This window comes from Nothoprocta perdicaria, unplaced genomic scaffold (assembly GCF_003342845.1).
Source record: "Nothoprocta perdicaria isolate Ctin4 unplaced genomic scaffold, notPer1 scaffold_122, whole genome shotgun sequence".
NCBI lineage: Eukaryota > Metazoa > Chordata > Aves > Tinamiformes > Tinamidae > Nothoprocta > Nothoprocta perdicaria.
The window spans coordinates 1672859-1699923 of NW_020454339.1; the positions used below are offsets into that span (position 1 = coordinate 1672859).

The 27065-nt window shown below is 35.7% G+C and overlaps 1 protein-coding gene across 1 annotated transcript in view; it reads right to left on the reverse strand.

Annotated features, from left to right (window-relative positions):
• The window catches only part of MMP16 (matrix metallopeptidase 16), a 158912-nt gene that overhangs the window by 41335 nt on the left and 90512 nt on the right, over positions 1 to 27065 (reverse strand). Inside the window, exons 4-5 of the mRNA XM_026054549.1 lie at positions 20159 to 20463; positions 1520 to 1681 (exon numbers count right to left, since the gene is read on the reverse strand). Coding sequence (XP_025910334.1) covers positions 1520 to 1681; positions 20159 to 20463 — 467 coding nt within the window. The remainder of the gene's footprint in view (positions 1 to 1519; positions 1682 to 20158; positions 20464 to 27065) is intronic.

Sequence of the window (27065 nt, forward strand, 5' to 3'; positions counted from 1 at the left end):
TTGGAAAGATTTTAAATCCAAACCAAAGTTTTCATATGCTGTTTGGTGGTGATGTCAGATATCACTTCCCTGGGGTAACACATTTCTCCTCATACATAGCTCACAGCTGTTAGAGCTTAGTAGTTAGTGTATGGACAACGTACTCTTGTCTAGCCCTCAAGTCTAGACTACCAGCTTATGAGGTCATGAGAAAAAACCCTCCTGTCCAACTAATCATAAAAAGAAAAAAAAAAAAAAAAAACCCTCCTGTCCAACTAATCATAAAAAGAAAAAAAAAAAAAAAAGCTTAAAAACCTATCGAACAAAACTTGATCACCCAATCATTTTGAAAGCTTTTCAAGGTTCATGAAAATAACCAAGTATATCAATACTTGTTAATATAATATTTTTAAAAGATTGCCAATATAAAACATTTCATGGAAGTTGCAGTGTTTTGATCAGTGATACAGTAAAACTGCACCAATATATGCATCTTTTATAGAAGCCAAGATAAGCAAACAATGACCCTGATTGATAATATTTAATTTAGTCCTGAAAGAACCACTTAAAAAAAAAAAAAAAAAAAAAAAAAAAAAAAAAAACCCTTAATGTAAATGCAGAATTAATTGGGAACATTAGCCATAGCAGTTCCAAATGATATATGCTGAATACATGGCAATAACATATGGATAGAAAAGTGCTTAGACTACAGAAAAGCAAATAAAAATATTTAAAACCCAACTAGTCAACAGAAATCTGAAGAACCAAAGTCTTTAAAAGAGAACAAAAAGATGTCTTTGAAAACATATTTAAGAGTAGTACAGAAGTTAGTGTAATATGTAGTTTCTCATCAGATCACTGTTATTTTATTTTATTTTATTTTATTTTATTTTATTTTATTTTATTTTATTTTATTATTTTCCATTTCTTTCTGAATGAACTAAGTGAATTCAGAATTTATGTGCACCAGATGTGTTTTTTATTTCAGACCACATGAATGAAAGAATAGTATTTTAAAGAAGTGGGACTCTCTCCTGCTGTGTAGCTCAAAATCTTGGTCTGGTAATAACATTCTTTTGAGATCAATTTATTTTATTTATCACAAGAAAGAGTTTTCTAGGACCACAAAACTGTTCTGCTCTGTTCCCAACCAGGGAACTGTTTGGTAATATAACTGATAAAATGAGAAGCAATTGATTCGTCCAGTTACATGAATTTGGAGTACCGTGGAAATAAGATTGTTATGGTTAAGATGTGCTTTTCTTAATATTTTAATAGTTTGGGATCCCTTTGCAGATATTTCCTTTACAACCTCTTAAAATATTTAAGATTGCTGAGTGCCGATTTAAATGCGAGTTGTGAACAGTGAAGAACAAAGTAAAAGGCTTCATCATAACCTTTGGCTTTCTCACAAGAAGGCCTTTGGGATTGTGACTGACACGGTCTACATTAACACACTTCTTGGGCAAGTGGAGACAGGAGATTCTCAAATGTACTCTAAAATGAGAACCTGAAATTACTTAACTCAAATGTGACATACCATATATCTTCTGGATGCCCTGTAAATCATCATTAGGTAGTTTGAAGTTGTCGGTTTCCATATACTGGTAAAATGGAGCCATGATTGCAGTGGGATCATTTGAGTGCTCCAAGCCCAGGGCATGCCCCAGTTCATGCACTGCAACTAGAAACAGATCATTTCCTATGGAAACAAGAAGGGGAAAAAAGTCTTTGAAACCATAAGCATAGTAATAACACAAGTGGAGGACTCTTGAACTCAAAGACATTTTCATGAAATGTGAATTTTACAAGGTAATGCTGTACAATGAAGCATAAAGGTAATACTTTAGCAACAACAGGTTTTTTATTAGTATTATTATTAGGTATAATAAATTAGGTGATACTCTTATCAATACCATAAATGTATTGAGTTTGGTTTAACTTTTGTTTAACTTCATGGTTAGTGCAAATTTCTAGCGTCATACCTCAGATCTAGGCCTATGTGCAAATTTCACATAGACTTCAGTTTGATGCTGCAATGAGCCTGACTGAAAATGCTTATGTCAAGACAAAGTCTTCAGTTCCAAAGGGCAAATATCCCTGTTATGTGTGTGGTAAATGTCATAAACTGAGGTCTACCTATTTAGGACAATGTGTAGAGAGAGCCTTAGTCATCCAACTGCTGGTAATCAGACCCCTGCTGATTATTTGTACATGTTGTCCATTTCTGAATCACAATTACTAAAACCCTAATGAGGAAAATCTGGGTGTCATGTTATCCTTCTCAAAATAGGACACATTTATTTCATTGTATAATTCTCTTGCACATGTAATTACTTACGTAAGTACTAGAGACTTTTGATTTACAGAGATATAAACAACAAAATATCAGATTCATGTTATAGCCTAAATTCACGTCTTCATTATTCCTTTCCAAACATACCATTTTTATTACAGGGTATTGGAAACAATTAGAAAATTTGACAGTGAAATTATAGCACTCTTAGACAGGAACACAAATTATAATTAATGGGACTATTTCTATAAAGTAGAAAGAAGTATTTTTCTAAGAGYCATTTGTACAGACTCTGTCTSTAGTCAACCTATCATACAATGAGAKTGTGGAAAATGTTTTACATTAGGAAAATGGTTCCAGACACTGATAGAAAAGCATGTCCAGCATCATTTCTTATTTTCATCCCAGACATCTATCTAAGGATGGAAGGAATCATCTGCTGGAAGTGTGTTCCCGACACACTGATTACAGAAGTAGTCAATATCACTAGCTTATGCTGAGCACTTAATTTCTAGGTGGCTGGAGTCAGCTGCAATGAGTTCCACTTGCAGTAGATGGTTTCTTCTTGAAATTATTTGTATTAACAATGTGAAAGTAAAACTATAAAAAAGTATAAAAAGGTAAAAGCCACACTGTGGTCTAGTAGACAACTTAATTGTACATTTGGCAAGAAAATGTTCAGAGCTAGCTCCCTTCCTATGTTTTGTAAATTCTTTGGAGGTGGGCAGTTATTTTCCACTGCTGACACATCATGCACTGGAATCCCAGTGCTATTATAATATTGGTAGTAATAACACAAAAAGTTTGATTTAGCAAAAAAATTTTGCATATATATATATGAATACAACTTTGAAGACGTAGTTGACAGCACTTCAATTTTTCAGCTATTTCCTTTTGCTGACATGAAGAAATAAACTTTCTCCCAAGTACATATGAAAAGGAAAACATTAGGCAGTAAACGTCTTCATGATGTATGGAGCCATGCTGGGGTTTGTAAAATAAATGTTTGATTGAAAGCATGGAAACAGTCATAGCTAAAACTCTACTTAGCAGACAGTTCTTGTTTTTTGGGTTTTTTTTTGACTTTTCTGGTTCTTAAACCAGAAATGTGAAAACTAAATACATTTGCTCTTCTATGCAGTATGTTTGTGCAGAAAAAGCATGTCTTTCAAAAATTAATGTGACTTAATATGCTTCCAAAAATGAGAAGATTTTATCCTATCACTTGCGGCTTACGGATGAAATATTTTCATGACAATATTTTTTCTTGGGTGCAGTTTGTCTTATAGCAAAGTGGATTCTCAATGCACTGTAGTACGAGGTCTGAGGAGCTTGACTGTCCCTGTGGGGAATGCTTTTGATATTTGAATGTGCCCTTCCATACCCAGCCAGAGCTCATCTTGACATAATCTCATATGAATAAGCCACARCTAACACAGCTAACCTCAGCATCAGAAATGAGGCACAGGAACAACTCTGTAACCATTTTCATTCTACAGTCATAGGGAAATAACTAATATTATTTAAAGAATGTTAGGCTTAAGATTGAAAGACACATAATAATAAAATGTTACTGTACTATAACTACTGTGCTGTGACATATCTCACATTATTTTGTAATTCTTTTCTGCATTTTATAAAAACTAGCATTCTAAACTAAGTTTATTACAGTGAAACAAGGCATTAACGTGGCATTAACGTATAACATATATTTGAGATGTAACTCTCTTGCTTTTTTTACCTTGAGAAAGGAAAACTTGCCTTCTTAGCTTCCCAGCAAAATAATTAAGAATATTAACTACTCTAAGTCCTTATTTTAATAATTATAGTAATAACTTTGTCATAGTACTTGTTAAAACAGATTTAAATAATTGTAAACTAATTAAAAGTTGATTCTATCAAAGTTATTAGGCTAGTCAGCATAGGTTGGCTCAAGATTGAACTCAAGAGGCCTCACTAGGTGGTAGTGTAAAAAGGAAGGGAGAGGWTGAAAACTGAGTTTTTTATAACTTCAAGAAGCTGTAGTTCTATCTGCATCTGTAGTGGACATTCTATAGTGGAAGAGTCTGCCTCCTTRATCTATTTGTGCCAGTCATGTAATGCAAGAGGAAACAATAAATCCTCTGGTTATCAGTCCCCATTGAGCACAAAGATCCTGAGGAATTTCCATATCTTGTTCCCTGTTGACCTTGAGGCTGCATAAACCACACAGGAAAAGGGTAAATAAATAAAACATAATGTCATCTGCTGGCATTTGTTCCCCCTGGGAGCACAGATATATATCACATGGTAGAGTACTTCCAAAGTAATTCTTAACTATAGTGGCACCACATCAGAGAAACAGTGTCACACAGCGGGTTGCTATTTCTTATTCTGTCTTTTGCTGATAGTCTTTTGGGTGGGGGTGATTATCTTGAAAAAGAAAATCAGCATCTGACTGTCCCAATAGACTTAGCTAAAGCCTAAGCCCCAAAGGGAAAGAAGGCAGATCTGTGAAAACTAATTTCAACTTTCTGCAATGCAACTTGTAGCCATCAGAGGAGCTACTAAATGCAGGAATGAAAAGATAGAACAGCCCTTGGCACGAAGGGACAAGGGGGAAGGGAGAAGGTCACAGGAAAGAACTGAGAAAATAGTAGTCTTGCCTGGGGTGACAGAGTGATTTAACAGGGAACATATTTTCTACTTACAGTCAAATAACCCCATTATTCATAACACAATTTCCATCAAGAGTCATGATTATCCCCAGGGCATCCTGAGTTTAAACTGACCCAAATAACTTATTACAGTGGAAAGTGAGGTTTAAACCAGTTCAAGATGTATCATGTGAAACCAGTGCAGSTAGGACTCCACTAGTGGCATATTTGCATCCTCTCTCCCTTTCATGTAACCAGATTTCTCCACTTGGGCAGCAATCGTTCAGACCATCTGTACTTTGGGGAGCCAATTTGCCTTCAGCATCTCAGGGTGTTGTGTCTCAACCAGCTACTGGAAGTGCAGAAGGAGAACCCTAAGAGCGCTCCTAAGAGCAGAGGCATGCCTGCCCCAAATCATCCCATACTTGAATATCCGCTATCCCAGAAGAAGCTCATGCTTTAGTCTACTTGGCTATGTGAACCACTGTCTTGAAAACTTYAGCAAGCCATGAACACTAGGAGTTAAATTATCTCTGACTATGATGGCTTTTAAGCTAAAAGTTTCTGCTTAAGTTTATGCAATTCAGTGTGATAATCTCAGATGCATCTTGTTGTACGTGTAGGTTGTATGTATTGTTGTCTATAATGTCAATAGTAAAGAGATATTGTGARATATTATTTCAGAAGGTCCAGATGTATGTATATGTGTTTTCTGTTACTAGCATGTGAAATTAGAATGGGTAGATGCTCAAACACACGGTAGTTAATTTTCTTTTTTTATCTCAGGTTCTATTATACAGAAGGAAAAAAATATACTGGGACTATGTGTAAGGAACCAAGAGAAAATGATGATTTTTATACTGACACTTTTCTCTGGGGCTATGAACTATTTTAGGCATTAAATCTGCCTGACTTTACAATCACTGGCTAAATTCCAGAATATAAATATGTATTAATATATCAAATATTCAACAGCCAACATAGTGGAGTATGGTGCCTTTCTCTGAAACTAATATATACACTATTTTTTATGTCTCCTGACAAACAATGCTAATATGTTTGCCCACAGCAAGCTTTTAAGAAATCCTCATTCTGAAGACAATCAGAATTTTTTAGATGGTTGTGTGAGCCTAATTTACAAAAGCAGTATCTTAATGGTTCAGGAGCCCTTAGATGCATCACCTGGACACCTTTTTAGAGTTGCAGTAAATGACATCCCTGCGCACGTCTCTTGGTTCTTCTCTTTGACAAGTAACTGCTATAACATACTGAGCCTAAGAGCTGTCCATCACTTAAGTGTGACTACAATTCTGAAGACTTTCACAAACACAGAAAGTAAAAAAGTTTAGAAGCTGAATTTTAAAATAACAAACTCACAAATGACAAAACTGTTTTCTACGCAGGCAGGATATTTTTTCCAAGATTATTATTCCACTTCATTTTTCATGTGATGCAGAGAGATATCAGMTTAAATACATAGGAAGCTTAAATATAAATATGTACAAGAAAGACTTTTCTTGCAGCCCTCATGCTTACAAGACAGCACTCTAAAGTAGTGAAGCTTGAACATCATCAGAAAAGATTACACATATGGACAGTCTTTGAATGTGCCTGATGCATTTTTAGTTTTTGTTTTCACTGTTCACTTCATTCTTACTGTTCACCTACCAAACCAAAGCTGCTAACATTATTTGCAGCTAGGACAGAATGTTGAACATGGAATTTCAACAGTCAGCAATGAAAGAAAGAGTCTTTCTCTATCTGACTTGATTGCAACATAGCAATATTGAATTTACTCTTACATAAGCACAACATATAACACTTTATACAGAGAGCAAAAATGGACCTAGGCATAATCTTACCCCCATAAGATGCCACATTTTCCAGTCTAAGGAATCACATGCCATTATTTTGAAGTTACCTCAAACTTTTTTACTTAAAATGAAGAGATGGAGCTGAGATGATTCAGTAGATTTGAAAAGCAAAAAGTAACAATTGTATTCTTGTTTTTTTTTTTTAAATAAATATGTGTAATACATAGTGCATTTGTTTTCTATGTAAACTTACTGTACTTATTTTGTATACAGTAGTTTAAATGATCATTTTTCAACAACTTATATCTACACATCTAGGTGTATTTTCACTGTGAAAAAGGAGAACATAAAAATATACTTCTTTTCACTCYATTATTACATATACTTATATTTATCACTAAAATCTTTGCAAACTTTTAACTCATGTGTATGCTTGCAAATAGGGAGTTACAGACATTTTGCTATATACAAATTATATATTTGTATATATATTATATATTGTATAATTTATCATACTCACACACACATGTACCTTAAAAAAAATGTTTAAAACAGGCCAGCAGCTTAGTAAGAGATTTAAACTTGCTTGTCTGAACTCTGACAAGAGGATATTCCCCCTATTGCACAGCACTATCATTTAGTGGTTCAGTGATCCTTGCTGGGATTTTCTGAAGACAGGGGAGTGCAGGGGCACATGTGCCATTTCTGGCAGTCATTTCTATTGGTTCTGCATGTTGCAGGCATAGTGTAGGAGAAGCCAGGAACCCGATAAAAAATACCTTTGAAAGGAGCCCACATTTTTTCAGAAAACAGATCAGCATGAGTTTTAGAAGGTAACATCATGCAATAGGGTAAGAATTTCTGCCTTACGCTCATGGAGAAATGAAGCAGCTGGACACGTTCCCTCACAGAGGTAAGGGACACAAGGCTGCTTTTTGAGAAGAGGTGAAGACACCGTGGCATGATTTCCTTCTGCAAATATAATGCAGAATGCTTATGGCTTGCTTTCACGCTGTGAGGGATCCCTGCTGCAAGAGGAAGCCTAACAACCTAAGAACATCCAAACCTGTACTCAATCTTTAGCTCCTGGGATTAACTTCTTCAGTACTCAGCACTCACATCCAGTACTAAGTTTGTATACTATACGCAAATGGCATTTGCACATGGATAGTGATAAAGCCTTATCAATTAACAGGYTGAAAAGTTCTATTCTGAGTGGGTTCACAGTCATCTTTAGATACTGAGTATTTTAAATAAATCAATTTAAAATTACATAAGAATTACATTTTGCTAGGAAAGAAAATTTTCATAATCTCTTCCAGCAAGCTCACACTACCAAAAAGTTTCTAAAATACCTGGATCTTTCTTATAACAATGCAAATAAGTAGGAAGCTAAATAACATTTGCTCTATGCTTCCAGGGGGCTCAGTACAATTGCAAATGCTGCAGATACAGTAGCAGCCTTATCTATTTATACTTTCTGTCTTTTCTTTGTTGCTGTTTTTAGTTGTTGCTGTGGGAACAATAAGCTGGAGAAGTATTTAAAACTCCTTTCTGAAGGCTATGAGAAGGAACACATGCTGGGACGGAGGATTTGGATATGCATACGAAAAGAGCATGCATCAGGCAATTCTCAGCTTTCCTCCCGGCTTCAGTCCTTGAGCAGTATTTGCATGAAGAGAATGGACAACTTCCTACCACTCCTGAGTGGGTGCCAAGCAGTGGGAGGGAAAAAGTAAAATGATCTTCATTGTGCACTTGCCCATAGTAAAATCAAATCCTTGCTTTTGATGAGAACAACTGTAGGCTTTGTTTTAAAGTCACTCACGGAAAAAGGCTGGTGTGCTAAAGTTGTGGCTGCTCTTGTTTTGAAAGGATGGGATGATTCATAGAATCATAGAATCATAGAATGCCGAAGGTTGGAAGGGACCTCAGAGGTCATCGAGTCCAACCCCCCTGCTCACGCAGGGTCACCTAGAGCACGTGGCACAGGGCTGCATCCAAGCGGGTTTTAAAGATCTCCAANNNTTGATTCTTTTCTCTTTTTTTTTTTTTTTTTTTTTTTCCCTCCATTTCCATTAGTGTCCAGTGCATTCAACTATAAAAAGAAAAATGTGTAATTCCTGGGAGGAAGGTCAAAGTCACAGTGCCTAAAACTGCCAAGACTCACAACAGACGTAACTTGCCATGGGGCATATCAGTTAAGGGGACTACAGATAACTGAAATGCCCACAACAGAACTTATGTACAATTTAATTTATGTATAAATCTTGTGCTGGCTCTTCATAGAGATGTTTTCTTATCTAGTGTCAGTTAAACTACTGAGAGTGCTAAGAGTGTTATCCTTTAGCTTAACTCTCACTGAATTCATCAAAAACAATGTCATCATTCTTACCCTATCACTGTATTTATTGGCTTGTGCCTTTAGATTTTTTTAAAGATAAATAACATAGTGTTGTATTTAGAGTTTTTATACTGTTTCTCCAACTTTTATTTTACATAAAGGAAAAAAGAGTCAAGATGGAATTGTTTGTACATTTTTTTCTTGCACAAAGGATAACAAAAACTGTGAATTTATTGTCCTCAGTGGCAAAGTTGAAAAGAAAAAAAAATAATTAAAAATTGATAATCTAAAAAGCAGATATCTTTTCTAAGAAGTCTGTGCACTTAAAGGAAGACCTAATACCTAATAACCAGCATATATCATATGCTAAGTTGAGGCAACTTAAACTGAAGCTGGATATAGAGATAAGATCACAGAGAGACAATCTGCTACCTTTTGTTCCACTCTTTTAAAAWTTTTTTTTAATTTAGATTGTTCCTTTTTGATCTGTTTTCACCTTTTTCCCAACCTGATGTTTTAGCTCTGTGTGTTGCCAGACAGTGGTGTTAGCTGCTCAGCACTTTCTGAAACTCAAGCTACTTAGAAAGGAGCCTAAAAATAGATTAAAAGACCTTGGCCTCAAGAATCTGTTTTGAGCATTTTGAACTGCAGGAATTGTCAAGATGCAGTTTTCATGTACAAATTATTTTCAAGAGTTGAGAACAAAGACACTGTGAGAAAATCTTTCAGGATTTCATGATGGGAGGTCATATTCTATTGCTAACAGTTATATATAACATATCTTATAACGATATTTTAGGATTAGTTTACAATTGAATGTAGCATTCTGCTTTTGTAAAAGCAATGCTTTCAGGTCTGTCTAACAGGCCTGTTAGAAGCATGTAACTACTGTTAAATTTTGTCTCATGTACAGCAATCATGAGAACATCTATGGTACATGGGAATATGATTTTTCAGATTCTATTTTCATACAAAAGGAAGAATGACTTTCTGTTTAATGTCTAAGAGGAAAAGTTGAGGATCAGATTCCTAAAACCGCTCCYTTAGGAAAAACGTCCCAACAATATGGTCTACAGACCCTAGGATCTCTTGTGGATCACATGAGAGTTAGAAGTGCCAAACCTTCAGCCTGCTCCAAGTAAGATAAAAGTCACTTTCCATGTACAATGAAAACACTCAGAGACATTTTTTCTTTTCCTAGTTCCCTTTCATAAATTATTTCTACTAGCAGAGCAGACTGAAAATGATCATTTTGAACTATTAATTTATCAGGTTCAGGTGTGATGAGTTTTGATTTTTAAAGGGGAACTTTTTTTGTGATCATAAGGATAATTTTCTCCTTTTTAACCTGACACATTTGAGAATATTGATTTTTCACATTCTCTCCATTGAATGTAATCCTTCAAGAACCTAAAACTCTGTCTCCGGTGTCAAATCTCGCCAGTTCTGAACCAGTTTGCCTCTTATATACTTTTCATAAAGATGATATTTACACAAAGATGCATACGAAAAACTATGCATATTAATAAATAAATAAATAAATAAATACACAACATTGGACTATGTCCAATACTTTTTTTTTCTTTTTCTCCTGTAACCTTCTGCCATACGGAAGAAGACACAAAGCTATCATCTCACATTCTGTATACAGGCTTAACTTCCTTCCTAAGAGGAAGACAGGTGAGGTAAGGCTAAGTTTGTATATTTGTTGTGGTTGTTGTTGTTTGTTTCTTATAATTTCCAAAGAGTAATCACGCCCATAGAAAGCTTGAGTGGTCATGAAAATAATCAAATGAAAATGAAGAGGATGGCCCACACGGTATATATCTGAATAGAAAAATTTTCCCAATGCTCTTTACTAGCACAGGGAAAAAAAATAAAATTCAGTTTACTAATAAATTTAACAAACCTGTTTCAACCAAATTTGCCCATGTTAGCTCAGTGCTTTTCATATACTCATATGAGTGTCTGATGAAAGGAATCCAATTTAGGAAGATACTAATAAGATCTTTTCTCCTTTGCTATACAATCAGTTATGTGAGACAGACATCTCTGAACAAAAAATGAAATAAAATAAAATAAAATAAAATAAAATAAAATAAAATAAAATAAAATAAAACAAAAAAATATGCCACGTTTTTTCTGTCTTTCTGTGAATCTGGCTGCAGTGTTGTGTTGGTTTGTGGCCTGCGCCATGGCCGTCTCTGCCTGGCAATTAAACTGCAGCGTAAACACCATCTCACTTCTGCAGACACTAAAAGCGCAGTGTAAGATGTGCTTAGCAACCTGCATTTCCACTGCTTTAATTGCAAAGTTCATCTCCTTCTTGACATATTCCACAGCCTCTCTTGGAGTTTGCATAACGGTGCAATTGGCAATTTTAGACCAAGAAGGGAATTGAAAGTATGATACTGCACATTGATGGCCGCTGGGATGTATTAAAAGCAGCCAGATAAACACACATCTAGAACACTGGGCTGGATTCATCCCTAGGACTCTGCCTTCACTGACTGCCAGAGTTTTTAGCAGGTTTCCCTTTTAATGAGATGTAAATGAAGCGTTTTTCTCAAAGCTGAAAGGGTGTTCCATGAAAGCCAGAAAAAAAAGTCATAAAAAATGAGCTTGTTACTTTGCCAACTGTTAATACTTTCCATCGTCTGGCCTCTAGCCAATAAACGGGGTCTAGCAGACAGTTCCTCTTCTCGCACCTCTACAGCCCTATGTCTAATGACTGAGTCCCCTYAAACAAGTCAGAGTCTTTTATGGTTGTTTTTTAAACATTTTCCATTTCTTCAATACCTGACAGAGTCTTTCTGTTTTCAAGTGCAGCTTTGCATCCCATGTTAATACCTTCAAGGACACATTTTATAGAGCAGACTCTGCATATTTCAGCGCATTATTCAAAACCCTGGTGTGACTGGACATGGGACAACAGATAGGCTTACACACTCCAAGCAAGTACCATCCACAGAGGGGYTGCGAAGCTTGAGGACAGATTACTCCATGTAGGTCTATCAGCACAACATACTACCAAAGACTGGTTTGGGTTTTAAATCCTGAAAGCTTTGAGGTTTAGCAATAGAACGTATCATCATGCCCAGGTTGAAATTCTGTGTGAACTGACTATATCTGAAATGACTGGATCTGAGGGAGAACTGTGAAACAAAAATTATGAATAGTTACTGCAAGCATTTACTCCTTTTAAATATTATTCTGTCATCTTCATAATTTCAAAATGCTATAAATATAACAGCTTTTTTTTAATAGAATAATGAAAATATGTCTCATTTTGCACTTGGAATAATTCAATTTAATTATTGTGCTTTCAATGTTATGACGTGTGCTTACACCTTACAATCATATATAAACAAAGTTGTTACTCAAAACTAGGACTCTTTAGTCAGGCTTCCCAGGCTAAAGAGTCCTAGTTTTGAGTAACAACTTCAGCCTGGAAATGGCTAAAAAGATATGATGGAAATATGAATGACATAGATATGAATGGCATAGATTAAGGAATCATTTCCTCACACTGTGAGCACCAGTGTACATAAAATCAGTACATAAAATGACAGGTTCAAAGCTCAGAAAGAGGTAGCCTTTCACAAATCTGCTTAAACTATAGAACACATGTCCACTGGAAGCTGTTGATTCTAAATGCCTACAAGAGTTCAAAAAAAGATTACACCAGTTCATGAAAGGAAATCCCTGAAAGGCTATTAAACACAGAAATATGGCCTCTGGCTCAGAAATTCAATGAGCCACAGATTGCTGGGAGCTAGGAGGGAGTATGCTAGGGTTTATTGCCATATGCTTGCCCTGCTCTTATCCTCTTCCCTGGGTATCTGCTAATAGCCCTAACTGGAGACAGGATATATTCTAGGAGAACCTTTGATCTGACTTGACACTGAAAATTCTGTAAATATTTTAAAACATATATACACTATGATACAAATTCAGAAAAGATATTCAACTTTTACATACTTAACCTGAGAGCATGCGACTAGAAAACAGCTCAAATTCAATATTGATAAATGTATGATATGGGCTGATTAAATAATCAATTAAATAAGAGCACTATGCTTTAATAAATGAAAGAGATGCTAATACTGTAATACAAAGTTTCCTTTAACCTGAAATACTCAGCTTTCTTTATGCCTAAACTGTAGTATGACAAAGCACTGTTTCAGACACTGAGCTCCCTTAAGAGACTCAGTTTGCAGAACCCGTCTGGTTTGTCTTTCTGGCAGCATATATCTGCTGCACTGTGTCACCCACCCCGGCAGCCAAAGGAAATTTACTACAAATTGATCTATGTAGTTTAAAGATCAGGATTTTCGTAAATTTTACTTGGCTGCTTGCATAGTGTGCACAGCAGAATCTATGCACTAACCGGAGCTGAAGTGCATTTCACTGGGTGCTCGATCTGCAGGAAGCCCAAAAGCTTTTGCTTGCCAGTCTACAACCTGCATGCTCAAAGTGACAGGCTTTTTTTTTTTTTTTTTTTTTTTTTTTTTNTTATTTTCTGCAAAATTTGAATAGGCTTTTGAATGGTGGAGTGTTAACAAAAATCTACCAAGGCCTTGAAAAGCTTGTTTTTTGTTTTCCCCTAAACACTGCATTCTACATAAATGTAAGCACTCTGAAAACATTTTCTCATTGCATTTAAATATAAATGTACACCAAAACATCTATTACTTTGGTGGTGCCTACTGAATGTAAAAAAATCCCCTGTTATTATTTCTTACATATATTTTAGAATGGATGAACAAGTTTCGGTGGAATTTCAGTATGCTGCAGTAATTGCCTTAGTAAATCTGCTATAAATTTTTACTCTTGCATTTATCATTAATTGCTATTTATATTGCAGATATAAATACAAATAGAAGAGTACCTGAGTACCATTACTGTTCTACTATGTTTATCTAAAGGAAGCTTATATTTAGCTTTTGCCTAATATTTTCTACCATTGGGAGACACAGAGGGAACAGCTCTATAGTCAGGGCTTCAGTCAGCAATTGGTACATTAAGCATCATGTCTAATCTCCTCAAAGTCTAAGCTCTCAAGACATCTTTTTTCTTTTCTTTTCTTTTTTTTTTTTTTCTCCCCAAGAGCTGCTTCAAAATCTTGCTCAGTTTTAAAAAGCTTGTGGAACTAGGTCAATCTTAAATTCACCTATTTAAAGCAGTGTGTTCCCCATTTAAAGTGGTTTAACACTCATTTAGATAGTTTAGATGCATTTAGCAATTTACCAGAAAAACAGACTGCTTTAAATGAGGATTGAAATGGCTTAAATGCATTTAACCTGACAATCTGAAATCAGTTTTGATAAGCTCGTGTAATTTTTGAAGTAAAGGCAAGAGCAAAAGTTACAGACTTTGACTACTGACAGACAGCAAAAATGTTCAGATACTCTCAAGCAAAGAAAGAAAACATGTAAATTAAGAAGTCAGAAAATATATGATGGTATGTATTAGTGATGGATTTTACTCTCTATTAAAATTTAGTGCATATATCTTCATTCATGATGGCCCACTCTGTGAATGTCTTCCTTTCTGCTTTGTTTATTCTGCCATAATATTTAGTATTCCACCTGAAAGCTTTTCTATATTTAATGGAAAATATGTATTTAATAAGGCATTGGGTAAATCCAGGGAAAAGAAACTGATGAAAAATACATAAGGCAATAGTGAGGAGGAAGAACACCTCAGTCATCAGTTTCACTCCACAGTCAGGCAGCAGTAACTATAACCTGCAAAGACTCTCACAGCTCACTCTTTCCCTTGMCACCCCATGCCCAGGTGAAGCTCCTGAGCACAGTTACTAGTCAGGAACCTGGCTTTCATGAGGCTGCCAAAGACTAATGGGGCATTACATAAACTCAGCCCATTCTATGCCCTCTGGGGTTCCCCAGCAGAAGGAATTGGGGATATCAGCTCCAGARGATTCTATAGCTGGAGGCAACTTTCTCCAAATTCCCTGTTCCGAAGAGTGAATTTGGGTAGCTCCTCTTAGGTCTAAACTCAGAAATGGTGAAAAGTCTGAGCAGCTTTTACCATTTGACTGTGTCCACTTTTAATTCCCTGAGAAGATCTCAAGTTAAATTTAGTTCTTGTTCTCACCAAGGTTTTGTAAGGAATTCAACATATATGAACATACTCAACATATGAATACCTCACCTCCACCCCACAAAAAAAACCCCAAAACCAACCAACCAAATAAACAAACAAAACCAACAAAAAAAAACCCCACCTCTCATTCAAATCCAGCAGCTAGTTTTTCTACAGAAGGGGCCGTATTTCCGCTTCATAAACAGCCTTTACTATGCAGGCTGCATTAAGCAGCTCTTAGATCAAATATTCCTCCTCCATTTCCCACAGCAAGTGCTGTCATTGGATCACAGACTACATTCAATAGAGGCAAAAGAAGGCAAATCTCGTGAGGATATTATGTGTTTCTTTTTTATATATTTTTTTTTTGGTAATTTCTGTTTTGAAGTACACAAAATTTTATTACTATATAACAGTAACAAGGCAGAGTTGCAAGACAAGTCCTATTGCTGATTGTGCTCCTAGATGAATATACACTTACTATTCTTCTGTCAGGAAACATCTATGTTCAGCAGATGGTAAAGTTTATACAAATTAATTAACATGAACTGCCTGTTGTTCAAGAAGAGAGCAAAGAAGGGACACTATAGGTAGAAACAGGTATCGTCTGGGTCTCGACAGAGAAWGCATTTCATTTGTGAATGTTACATCCTGCTGCAATAAGCTGGGAACCGGGCGGAGCAGAGGCTAAAGGCTCTGAGGCTTAGCAGCTCCGTAAGGAAGCAGATATAACAGATACACAACTCATCTACCAAAATCCAATAATTCAACCTGTTACTCAATGCAGCTCAGAGTGCATCAAAAATTTCTGAGCTACAGATTTAATAATGACCAGATGAAGACGATATGGGGGACAGCCTAGTTAAAGCCAACAAGAACACTATCTTCAGCTCCAGGGCAAGAGGACAGGGTGCGGTAGAGGATTATTTCTCCTAGCAGCTAAAAAGTTTAGAGCAGAGGCAGCTCTCCACACTCTACACCCATAGCTTCTGACTGAATTTCACCACTGTGGTTTGAAACATTTGCAAGTGAAAAGCTGCTTTGAAATAGATTCTTGTTGTGGATTTTGACAATGCTGTATCTCCAAAGCATCTCCACTCTCAGCAAAAAGGTCAATGTCTTTTCCTGGCTTTAGATCCATCATTCAGTGTCTATAAATGTTTCATTCCATAAATGAGGTGATTTATATCACCTACATGGAGTGGAGTCATGRGAATGATGAAATCTCTCCCTAGCCTCAAGCCTGAGATAATCAAATTTCTTTCTTTCCTTTTTTTTTTTTTATTCTTTTTTTTTCTTTGTCCTGCCAGCACTTAAATTCAGTTTAAAGTTTTTCTTGATAAATGCTGCTTTTTTCAAATAGCATCTTATGTCACCTGAGGTTGTTTATTTTCATCTCCTGTTTACTCTTTATTATCCTGCTTCACTTTACTATACGGGTGTCATATAATAACAAGCAACACTTGAATGATAAGTGGTGGAAGGCTACAGGTCAATGTATTTGTTCAAAGTATTTGAATRCTGCTATCTCCCTACTTCGCAAAAAAAAACCCTTTTCTCCTGCAGTACAACCCTTTCCCAYATAGGTCAACTCAAGTTAACATACCAGCTGTGCTCTGCTTGCAAGGCATTCTTAAAACAAAGGAATACCTAGTTTCAGGGAGCCTGCGAGCATTAATTGTGTGACAGKAGCTTTTTTCTGAGTGACAGGCCCATTAGTCTTTACTCCTACAAGAGTCTTACTCATCCTTCAGGGTGAGGGGGGAGCCAAAGGATAGACCTCTTCCCTGGGACATGATTGATAAAAGCGGTCTGTGATCCATGAAAACACGTCCCTGGAGCAAGAACAAAGAGAAGCAGCACTGAACTGCAGAGATGACGCACTTCTATTGCAACTGTCCTTTCAGTCTAGGACATTATTAAAACCAAGCAACACATAATAAAATCAAGCAAGCATGATAAGGAAATTAAAAAATAAAAATCCATAATATAATTGCAGTTAACTAGTCAATATAAAGTAACTTCAGAAAAAAAATACTCAGAATATTGAATCTATATATATTCCCTTATATTTTGCTTCATCTTCATCCAATAGAATAAAATAGCAATTAAAATTATTGAAAAAGAACAACAGTTTACTAAAGCATTTCAAGAAGTAGTTTTTATCCTCCTAAGTATGCAAAGTGTTTTCATCAGCAGAACAGTACATGATGGAAAATGAGGCAATGAGGCTAGTTCTTTTCAGGAGGATCTTAGAATGCTATTTTTTTTCTGCTAAAGAACCAAGCTGGTCTCGTTTYTTCAAATCACTCTGGAATAACAGAATAGGAATCAGAGATAATCAGCCCTTTGGGGCTAGATTTCATTTAAAAATAAAGAAAAAGAATTATCATCAAGCTCYCTGCTCTTCTACTGGATATGTAACTACATTACATGAAGATGACTATCAAAGCACTACTGCAGAAATGAACCTTAAAAAAATGACACTCACCTGGGAAAAATGACTCACTGCTAAGATCATAAATATATTTTTCAACCTTCTGCCTTTCAGTGCTCTGAGACTGAGCTCAAGATGATAGGGAGCCTAAGAGAGCTGTAACTCTTTTCTTCCTGTCATTCCCAAAGGGCATGCTTGTCTTCCTTTTCCACCTGGAAATTTTGTCCAACCAAAAAAAGATGTGGACATTTCTTCAGGATTCCTAGATGTAAGCTAATGCAGTAAGATCATCAGCAGAATTTGCCTGTCTGATATCTGGAACTTAYGGACAAACAGCAATGCTGCATATACAGATCAACTGCACACATATTGCTACTTGTAGGTCACAAGATAAGCCTTTTGTTTAAGCGATGTTTGTAACATAATGCTATATATCTCTTCATGACCCATTCCACATATCACATCAATAACCAAATGAGCAGTCACCAAAATTCTACAGAAAACTTTTGTTAGTCAGATATTTATCATAATTTTCTTTTTTTGTACAAATTCTGCAGTCATAAATTCTCTTTTGTTTTCTCTATTGACTGTTTTCCATTCTAACAGGAAAAAATATCCCTTTGAAAAGTACATATGAACATACCAATGTACACAGCGTACTGGATTTACAAAACAAATTTCCATTGCCTATTATCCTTACATGATACAGATAGCAAAACATTTTTATATAGGTTGGCACTAAATGTAAGGATATTTTTGTGATAGTATCATTTACCCTCAGTTGAATTTTCTTTCAAAATATCTTTAAATTAATTTATACAAGAAATAGCTTCTGGCAGCTGTTTTAAAAAACTAAACCCTAAAAAGTCATATAATAATGCCCATATGCACCCTGAGAATTAGTTAAACTAAAGTAGAAGGAGTAGGAAGTTGCACGTTTTGATAGAAACTAAAAATATCCATATGTTGATCTGCTCCAAAAGAACTACCAAACTTAAATTGACACTTTGCCTTAAGTGTACAACACGCCTGTAGATTTTCCCAAGTACTTGAAGTAAATGCTCAAAAAACACAGAACATTATGTGCTGGGTTGGTGTCCCACTGAGGCCCATATAAACCACATCTTAATATAGTCTCACAACACTGTCTAAGTACCTGTACTGCAAAACAGAAGATTGCCACTGATACTTACCTGAGAGGAGCTCAGAGAAGAGCACAAATATATGAGCAGTGCACAGATTTTGCCCTGGCAAGAATATACACGGTCCACATAAAATAAGCTTCTTAAATCCCTTCTGCCATTAAATATCTTTACAATGCAGATCACTACTCTGTTGCTTCACGAGACCATAGTAGAAGTATTACACAATTACTTATTATTTATTATACAAATAATTTATACTTCTGAAATATTAACTTAAAGCTTTGTTAAAAACACCAGCCTAAAAATAGTTCTAAAATAAAAAGCTCTGAATTTGACTTCAAGATCTCAGGTGAGAAAGGGCAAGAAATGGAATTAAAGAAAGACTCTAGTTCTTCTCAAGTTAGGTGTAATATCCAGATACAACAGCTTTCTATTTCTTATTTGTCATCTTTATTTTTGTGCCTTTCTGAATGTATTATTTCCTTTTTGCTTTTCTGTTTATATTCTAAGGAGACTCTCTCAAACTCTACATAACTGACTTGGAGAGAACTACAAGGATAACCATAGGTATTCTCTTCAGCTGGAATCACTTGGAACCAACACTTGTCAAAAAACAAAGCAGTGAATGCAGGATATGTTCACACAAAAGTTCTTCTTGGATACTGTTTTGCAGAGACATAAAGCCTTTAAATTAGGTTTCTTAGATAATGGCAGTTCAATCAATTTATCTACATGAGCTCAGGAACGGCCAATGGAKAGGTCGACAAGAGCATCTTCATTCTAAATTCAGTATATTTTAAGTATGTCYGCTGTGCTATGCAATCACTAATGTGACTATGGAGATTGTATAACTTAAATAATAGTTACCAARGAAGTTCTGTTGTTACCAGGAAACACTAAATGTGTTCATGGGATGGCATTTTTAAGAATTTGATTTTGAACTTTATCAACACAAAGAAGACGAGAAGACTAAATTTTATGTACATAGCCACCTCTCATACTGGTGAGTATTCTCAGTTGTTCTTAATTTCTCTTATAATATCACTGTTAATAAACATTCATTTTTCACTAAAATTAATTTTATATAGCAAACAATCTTCAGAATGAGAATACTTTAAGTAAACAATTAATAGTTCAATGGTTGAATGAGCACAAAGCTTCCCAACAGAATTCACTGTTTTTTAAAGCAGAAATAACTCTTCATGCTGTAGCTTACATTTAGAAACTTTTTTGATGAAGATTTCTAACAGATTCATCAACTGCAAATATTTCTAAAGCAATGTGAGAAAACTAACTATGTACCTTTCAGGACATGGAAGCAATTAAATAGTTCTGCTAGCTGAAAATTCATTACACACATTAATTAATTTTATTTGTTAAAACTGAAATCTTCTCTTACCATCATGATTGGGATTCCCCAAAGTCCATGGCTCATCTGAGTCAAAATGAGTGTCTCCCCCAATTCCTGGACCAGGAAAATATGCGTGGGCCAAAAAACCTCCCTCCCCATCAAAGGGAGAACTGTCTCCATGAAAACCTGATGCAAAAATGATTGTAATATCCACGTCCCTCTTGCCATTTTCTAACTCAACATAAGGAACTTCTTCAAATGTCAAGGGAGTTACATTCTGCCACACATCAAAGGCACGGCGAATGGCTTTACGAGTTTCAGCATCACCTACTTTTGGAGTGACGTTCTTTATGCTGAAAGAAACAGAGAAACATTAAATGGATTAAATCTATCAGAGTGGTTAATAACACTTCTCTCATCCATTTCCCCTTCATTATTAAAAGTACTGCGCTTTTAATAAATAGAGCTTGTCAGGCATTATATCCTTAAAGAAAAATATTTCTAAATAAGCAGTTGAGAAATTACTGTGTTAATGTGCGGTCTTTCAAGCTAGCACTCATTATAGGTTAGCTAGCTGATCTCCAGCAGCACAAAATTCTTATTTTTAGAACATTAAAAGTAATTAAAATTAAACATTCTTAACAGTGGGATAACCAGATTAATCAACCACTGACTGTTTACCTCTTGGACCAGAAGCTGAATCCATCACAGAAACATAACTACATTTCATTTCTGATCAAAAGCTGAAAATGCTTCCAATTAAATGATAGTTTAACTTCTTAGTCTRTTAACAGCGGCAAAGCTTCATACTGTGGCTCCCAACCAGTATTTACAGAAGCTTAAAACTAGTTCTTGTTACATTTGCAACTAGATAGATAAGCAGAAACAACACCTTTCTATTTCAYAATTAAGATGTCCTTTTATGATCTCCTTTTATCTTGCATAAAACTAGAGAATTTTTCTAAAATATTATTTTAGAGAAGACATGGAACAATACTGTAAGTTCAAAAACACATGTAGGAACAGAACATTTYAGTTTCCACTACTTCTTCAATGACACACAAGAGAGATGGAAAGAAATGTCAGAATTACGTTTGAGTTCAGTTACAGTTTCTAGCTAATTGTAGTGGAATCATGGAAAAAAAAAGAAGGAAAAGATTCATATAGCTAGCCAAGACACTACTATTTTTCTGTGTGTCTGTATTGAAATTGATTGAAATTTGATGTGCTTTTGATGATTTCACGTGTGTTTGAATGCAGAACTTTCAGAAATAACATTGCCCTGAAGAACACGTAAGATTATGTAAGATTTCTGCATGTTTACACAGAATGATGTGTAAAAGGAGAACAAAAATATTTTCAAGAATAAACCTGAAATGATTTGCGTGTTTGGAGTATTAAATGTGTTTGCTAAGATAGCAGTGTGGGTTTATGTAAATGTAAGATGTAAATGTAAATTTTATAGATTCAATTTTACATATATATTACTGTGCTCATGGGCTCTTGCAAAAAAATATAAAGTTTTCTACTTTGACTTCCACTTAATTACTCTTGTAATTAAGAATTCAGTAATGTGGATCTAGCTGAAGCATAACTTCTTTTTAGCTAGCATAGATATCTCCTATGCTAGGTAGGCATTAGGCCAGATTAGAAGACAGTATGCAGTAGAGAATCTACCACTTTCTTGGATCTTTTGTTCCAAAGATGACTTAACTCATCACTACATAGTTGTGTCTCCTTTCATATTTAATTTGTCTGCCTTGCAACRATTCTTCTGGTGTTTTTCTCCTTTAGATTTAGAAGCTTCAATTTTTCTTCTTACAAAAGACATATCTACACTGTAGAGTAGCTACAGCGCTCTTCAATTTGTTCATCAATGACCTGGACGAAGGCATGGAGTGCACCCTGAGYAAGTTTGCAGATGACACCAAGCTGGGTGGAGTGGCYRACACTCCAGAGGGCTGTGCTGCCATCCAGAGGGACCTGGACAGGCTGGAGAGTTGGGCAGAGAGGAACCTCATGAGGTTCAATAAGGACAAGTGTAGGGTCCTGCRCCTGGGGAGGAATAACCCCACGCGTCAGTACAGATTCGGGGTYGACCTGCTGGAAAGCACSTCCACGGAGAGGGACCTGGGAGTCTTGGTTGACACCAAGTTAACCATGAGGCAGCAGTGTGCCCTGGTGGCCAAGAAGGCCAATGGGATCCTGGCCTGCATCAAGAGGAGTGTTGCTGGCAGGTCAAGGGAGGTGATTCTGCCCCTCTCCTCAGCTCTGGTGAGGCCGCACCTGGAGTACTGTGTGCAGTTCTGGGCACCCCAGTATAGGAGGGACGTGGAGCTTCTCGAGAGGGTCCAGAGAAGGGCAACCAGGATGATTAAGGGAATGGAACATCTCTCGTACGAAGAGAGGCTGAGTGAGCTGGGCCTGTTTTCTCTGGAGAAGAGAAGGCTCAGAGGGGATATGATTAATATGTATAAGTTCAGGAAGGGAGAATGCAGGGAGGAAGGGGACAGGCTGTTTTCACTGGTGGCCAGCAACAGGACGAGGGGTAATGGCCAAAAGCTGGAGCACAGGAAGTTCCATCTSCAGGTGAGGAGGAACTTCTTTACTGTTAGGGTGACAGAGCAGTGGAACAGGCTGCCCAGRGAGGCTGTGGAGTCTCCTTCTCTGGAGGTCTTCAAAACCCGCCTGGATGCCACCCTGTGCCACATGCTSTAGGTGTGCCTGCTTGAGCAGGAAGGTTGGACTAGATGATCTSTAGAGGTCCCTTCCAACCTTAAATATTCTGTGATTCTGTGATTCTGTGAAATTAAAGATTAGCTAACTCTAAAACTCAAAGTTTTCTCCTAAGGTTTAAAAGCTTCAACTTCTTAAATCCGTCACTCTAAGACAGTCTTTCAAGCCCACAAAATATTTTCTGTGCTTCTTACACTCTCCAATTTTTAATGACCCTTTAAATTTCACTATCAGAATTACAAAGCACTGCAGGATTGAACTCATCGTCAGAGAGGAAAAGTTTCTGCTCTGAGGCCTGACGTAAACCTCACGTGATTCAGATRATTGCTTTGCATGATACCCTTCACCCATTAGCATGTACTCATCCATTAACTTATCATCAGCGTTGTGTTGATTTTCAGGTGACTGAAAAAATACGGAATGCACTGGACTGARTATCAATGTCTGCAGAAACCCATGCAGAAAACTCCCTCTTTTGTGAATTACTTTTTGAAGATGTCTCAGGCAGCAAGGTCTTAACCTACCAACCCACTGCCTTTTTGTACAGGTTTTAAAAAAGCAGGATGTCATGTGGTCAAAATGCTTCACAAAAACACACATACACTGCCTCTACCAGAAACTTCATGATGGTTAATTTGCTTCTATGCCAAGAATATTTATAATGCTGACAAACTTTCTCTTAATCTAATCCTGCAGAGTGCTCTGTGGAGGATCAGAGTTAGTTCTGGTTGTTACCACATGTAATAAATATAGCAAGTGAATCAACAGATTTTAAAGAAAATATACCATGTCTAACAAAATTTATTTCATTTTTGAAGTAGTTAGCTAACAGGTACAATTTATTGTTGTACCTGTTAGCTGTACCTGTACCTGTAAAAATTGTACCTGTACAATTTTTATTGTTTTTTTATTTGGGAATCTTAGTATAGGATCAAAAGCACACTTTGTTTAGGGTTATGTAAATGTAACCAAAGATGTTCTGCGGTTCTTCTACATGACAGGAAGAAATGAAGAAATAAAAAGAGATAGGAAATTTGTATCTATGGAAATAATTACTTAGTCTAAAAGGATTTAACTCATATTTTGAACTTTATCACTTTACATTTTCCTACTCTTTCAGTGCAGTGGGTCAACAGATTAAAAACGCAAAATTGAGCCACTGTGCTATTTTCACATATATTAACTAGGGTTGATTATCTCAGATGGGATAAACTTTCTAGAGGCTTTAGCTATTGAGTTATAGTTGAAATAACTCTCCATGACCCAAGATTCAAAGTAAAGAGAAAGGACTTTTCGAAGTATAGGTCATACTGAGAAATGTTGCTTCTAAAAGAAATGAAATAAATCACTAGCTCTTCTTTTACATATATAAAAATATATATATAAAATCTAAGAATGACTTTTAACAACTACGGTCATCTGGGTGACTGTCAAATTACAAATCATTTTAATRTCTTTAATATAATCCATGATCAGTTCTAAAAAGGCAAATCCTAATCTTATTTTTAACACCAGCTTTGATGTTGTCCATCTGAGTAATCTGGCTAAAAACATTTCACCAACGCACTCTTTTCCTCCACTTCCTCCCCACAAATATCCTCCACAAATTCTCCATCTTTCAATGACAGTTGAAATTCTCCATCTTTCAATTTGGCTGCTATAGCTTTAGGAATCTTATAAGACTTTCAGGATATACCTGATATACTTGGCTGTTTGGAATCAATCATTTGGAATTTAAATATAGKTTATTAAATAATATATGTTTGCCTCGATATTTCACTATTTCCTTTTTCTTCCCGACCTGTCAATAGAGCAGGTCCTTATTACATTTTTTTTTCACAAAAATTGCTATCATCCTTTCCATAAAGGTATTTTTTTCTGACCCGATCTGAATTACGAGGCAGTTCAGTAAAGGCTGGACAAAGCTTTAAATGTATTTGTTTAAAGCTTAGCATTGAYCTCACACCTTAGCACCAATGGTCCTCACAAGAACTATACTAACTCAATAATAATTTTTTCACAGTCTGTGGGCTTTGATAATTCAACTGCACTGCATATAATAAATACTGTTTTAAATGGATTCTATGCTCACTTGTGCATTAAATCCAAGGTACTGGTCTTACACTGTTTTTAAATGTGTATTATTAAATGGGATACTAATAGGTGCTCTCCAAATTATTATGTAAGAGGGCATTTTTACTCTTCTAGAAGATAAACCTATTCAATTTAATTTAATTGGGAGAATGTTCCTTTGATGCCATTTCACTCAATCTTTCCAAGATTTTCTTGGAGGAAAGTCACAAATCTCTCTTCTAAACAAAGAAAGGACACAGAAGATAAAAGAGCAGGAAATTCAATTGAATGGGTAAAAAAAAACAGCAATCTACTTGAAGTAATCAGCCAATTCTAAATCTACAATTGATACAAAAAAAAGTTAAGATAAMATGAAATGAAATACAGGTTTAATCTGAATAGCATGCTAAAACCTTTGCCTTCCCATTGTCATTGCTGTCAATCAAAACTAAACTGAACTGAAATTTTGTCTTTTTTTTTCTCTCTCTCTCTCTCTTACTACTACTTTTATTGAAATTAATACCTTATCTCTGGTCAAAGGTATATTTCATTTTGTGCCACTATTTCCCTAGMTATATTTCTCATATAGTTACTTGATTAATTTCTCACTGGTTTGAGTTGTCTTAGCTTAAACTTCTTCCTAGTCTCGTTTTGCTAACTCTTTGTAAYTGTAACCTAGAAAACCTTTTTCTTGTAAAATGTGCTCTTTGTTCATAGCTACTGCTCCAGCTGATTAAACCCAAGTCAGAGGTACTGCTTTTGATTTTCTTATTCTATGGCCACATTAAAAGTCAGCCTAGTGTTGCCATGTTGGACAGAATCTATAATTCTCTTGCCTCTTCTGTTTCATGAATAATGTTCTCTCTGTAATTCATTAGAAAGAGCTGAAAAGTGACAATCAGTTTTCCAAGACAGAAAACAATTAGCAAAAATACTTCATGAATATATATATATATATATATATATATATATTTGTTACAGGAAATATGTTCTAAGGATCCCAATTTTACTTAAAATGTATAAAATACATTTTAAGAACTTCAAAATGTTAACAAATTGATGTTTAGATATTGTATTATTTCCAGATTGCTGAAATAGGTTATTGTTAAAGAAGAGAGAAKTGATACACTACAGTGAAGGAAAATTTGGATGAAGAAAGCTGATGCTAAAAACATCTATGGTCAAAAACTTTTTTTTTTTTTTTTAATTATACTGTGGAAAAGCATAGCTAATCAGCTTAATTATCTGTTAAGTAGGGATCCTCTCTCTCATGTACAGGTTTCTGGACTTTTTTTTAATGGCATAAAATTTGGAATCAGCATGGTGTAATTTAATCACCTTTTATTAGGTATATTTTATGTGCTCTCCCCACATTCAGGGTTTGAAATGCCGAGGTATATAAAACTGCTAATATTGTTCTTTAAAAAATTACCCTTATTAAATTACATTTTGGGAAAGCTTTAATGAAGGGGGAAATATGCTTAAATCAGCACTTAAGAACTGAAATAATCCATTTTATACAGATTCCTATATAGTGCCTATCACAGAATTAGAGAAAATTCGGTGGAAAGGAGAAACTTTCCACCATAAGGTTGACTAGAAGACTAGTTCTTATGATATTCTGGTTAAAAGCTTGCAGGAGATGCAACTGCAATAGATAAGATTGCTTTTCAAATTCTTAGTTAAGCTTCACATTCTACACCCATGCTTAGTACTGAACGTTAATGCTTACTATGAGGAATCCTTGATCTCAGCCCTGTCCTGGTAAGGGTTGAAAACCTAAGGTAGCCTAACACTTTATCAGAACTTTGTAGCACAAAACAATGAGTCTTTCTGGTATAAATCCCATTTTTTTTTCTGGAGTTTACATATGCAGCAGATTATCAGAGGTCTAATAAAACATATGAGCAGGAATGATAAGAACTCAGAAGTAGGTCATTTTGAAAGCACTTGCCTTAGGAGAACCCTAAACACTTCTTCATGCGACTCAATGTTTTCCCAATACAGCTTTTGCCCTAAAAATTAAATGAATGTTGCATATTGCTGAACAATGTCTTTTTTTTTTCCCTTAAAACAGCAAACTGGAGGTGCAGGATAGCCTTTAAACTAGTATTTTATTTTAAAACATGATTAGCTTGGTATTAAT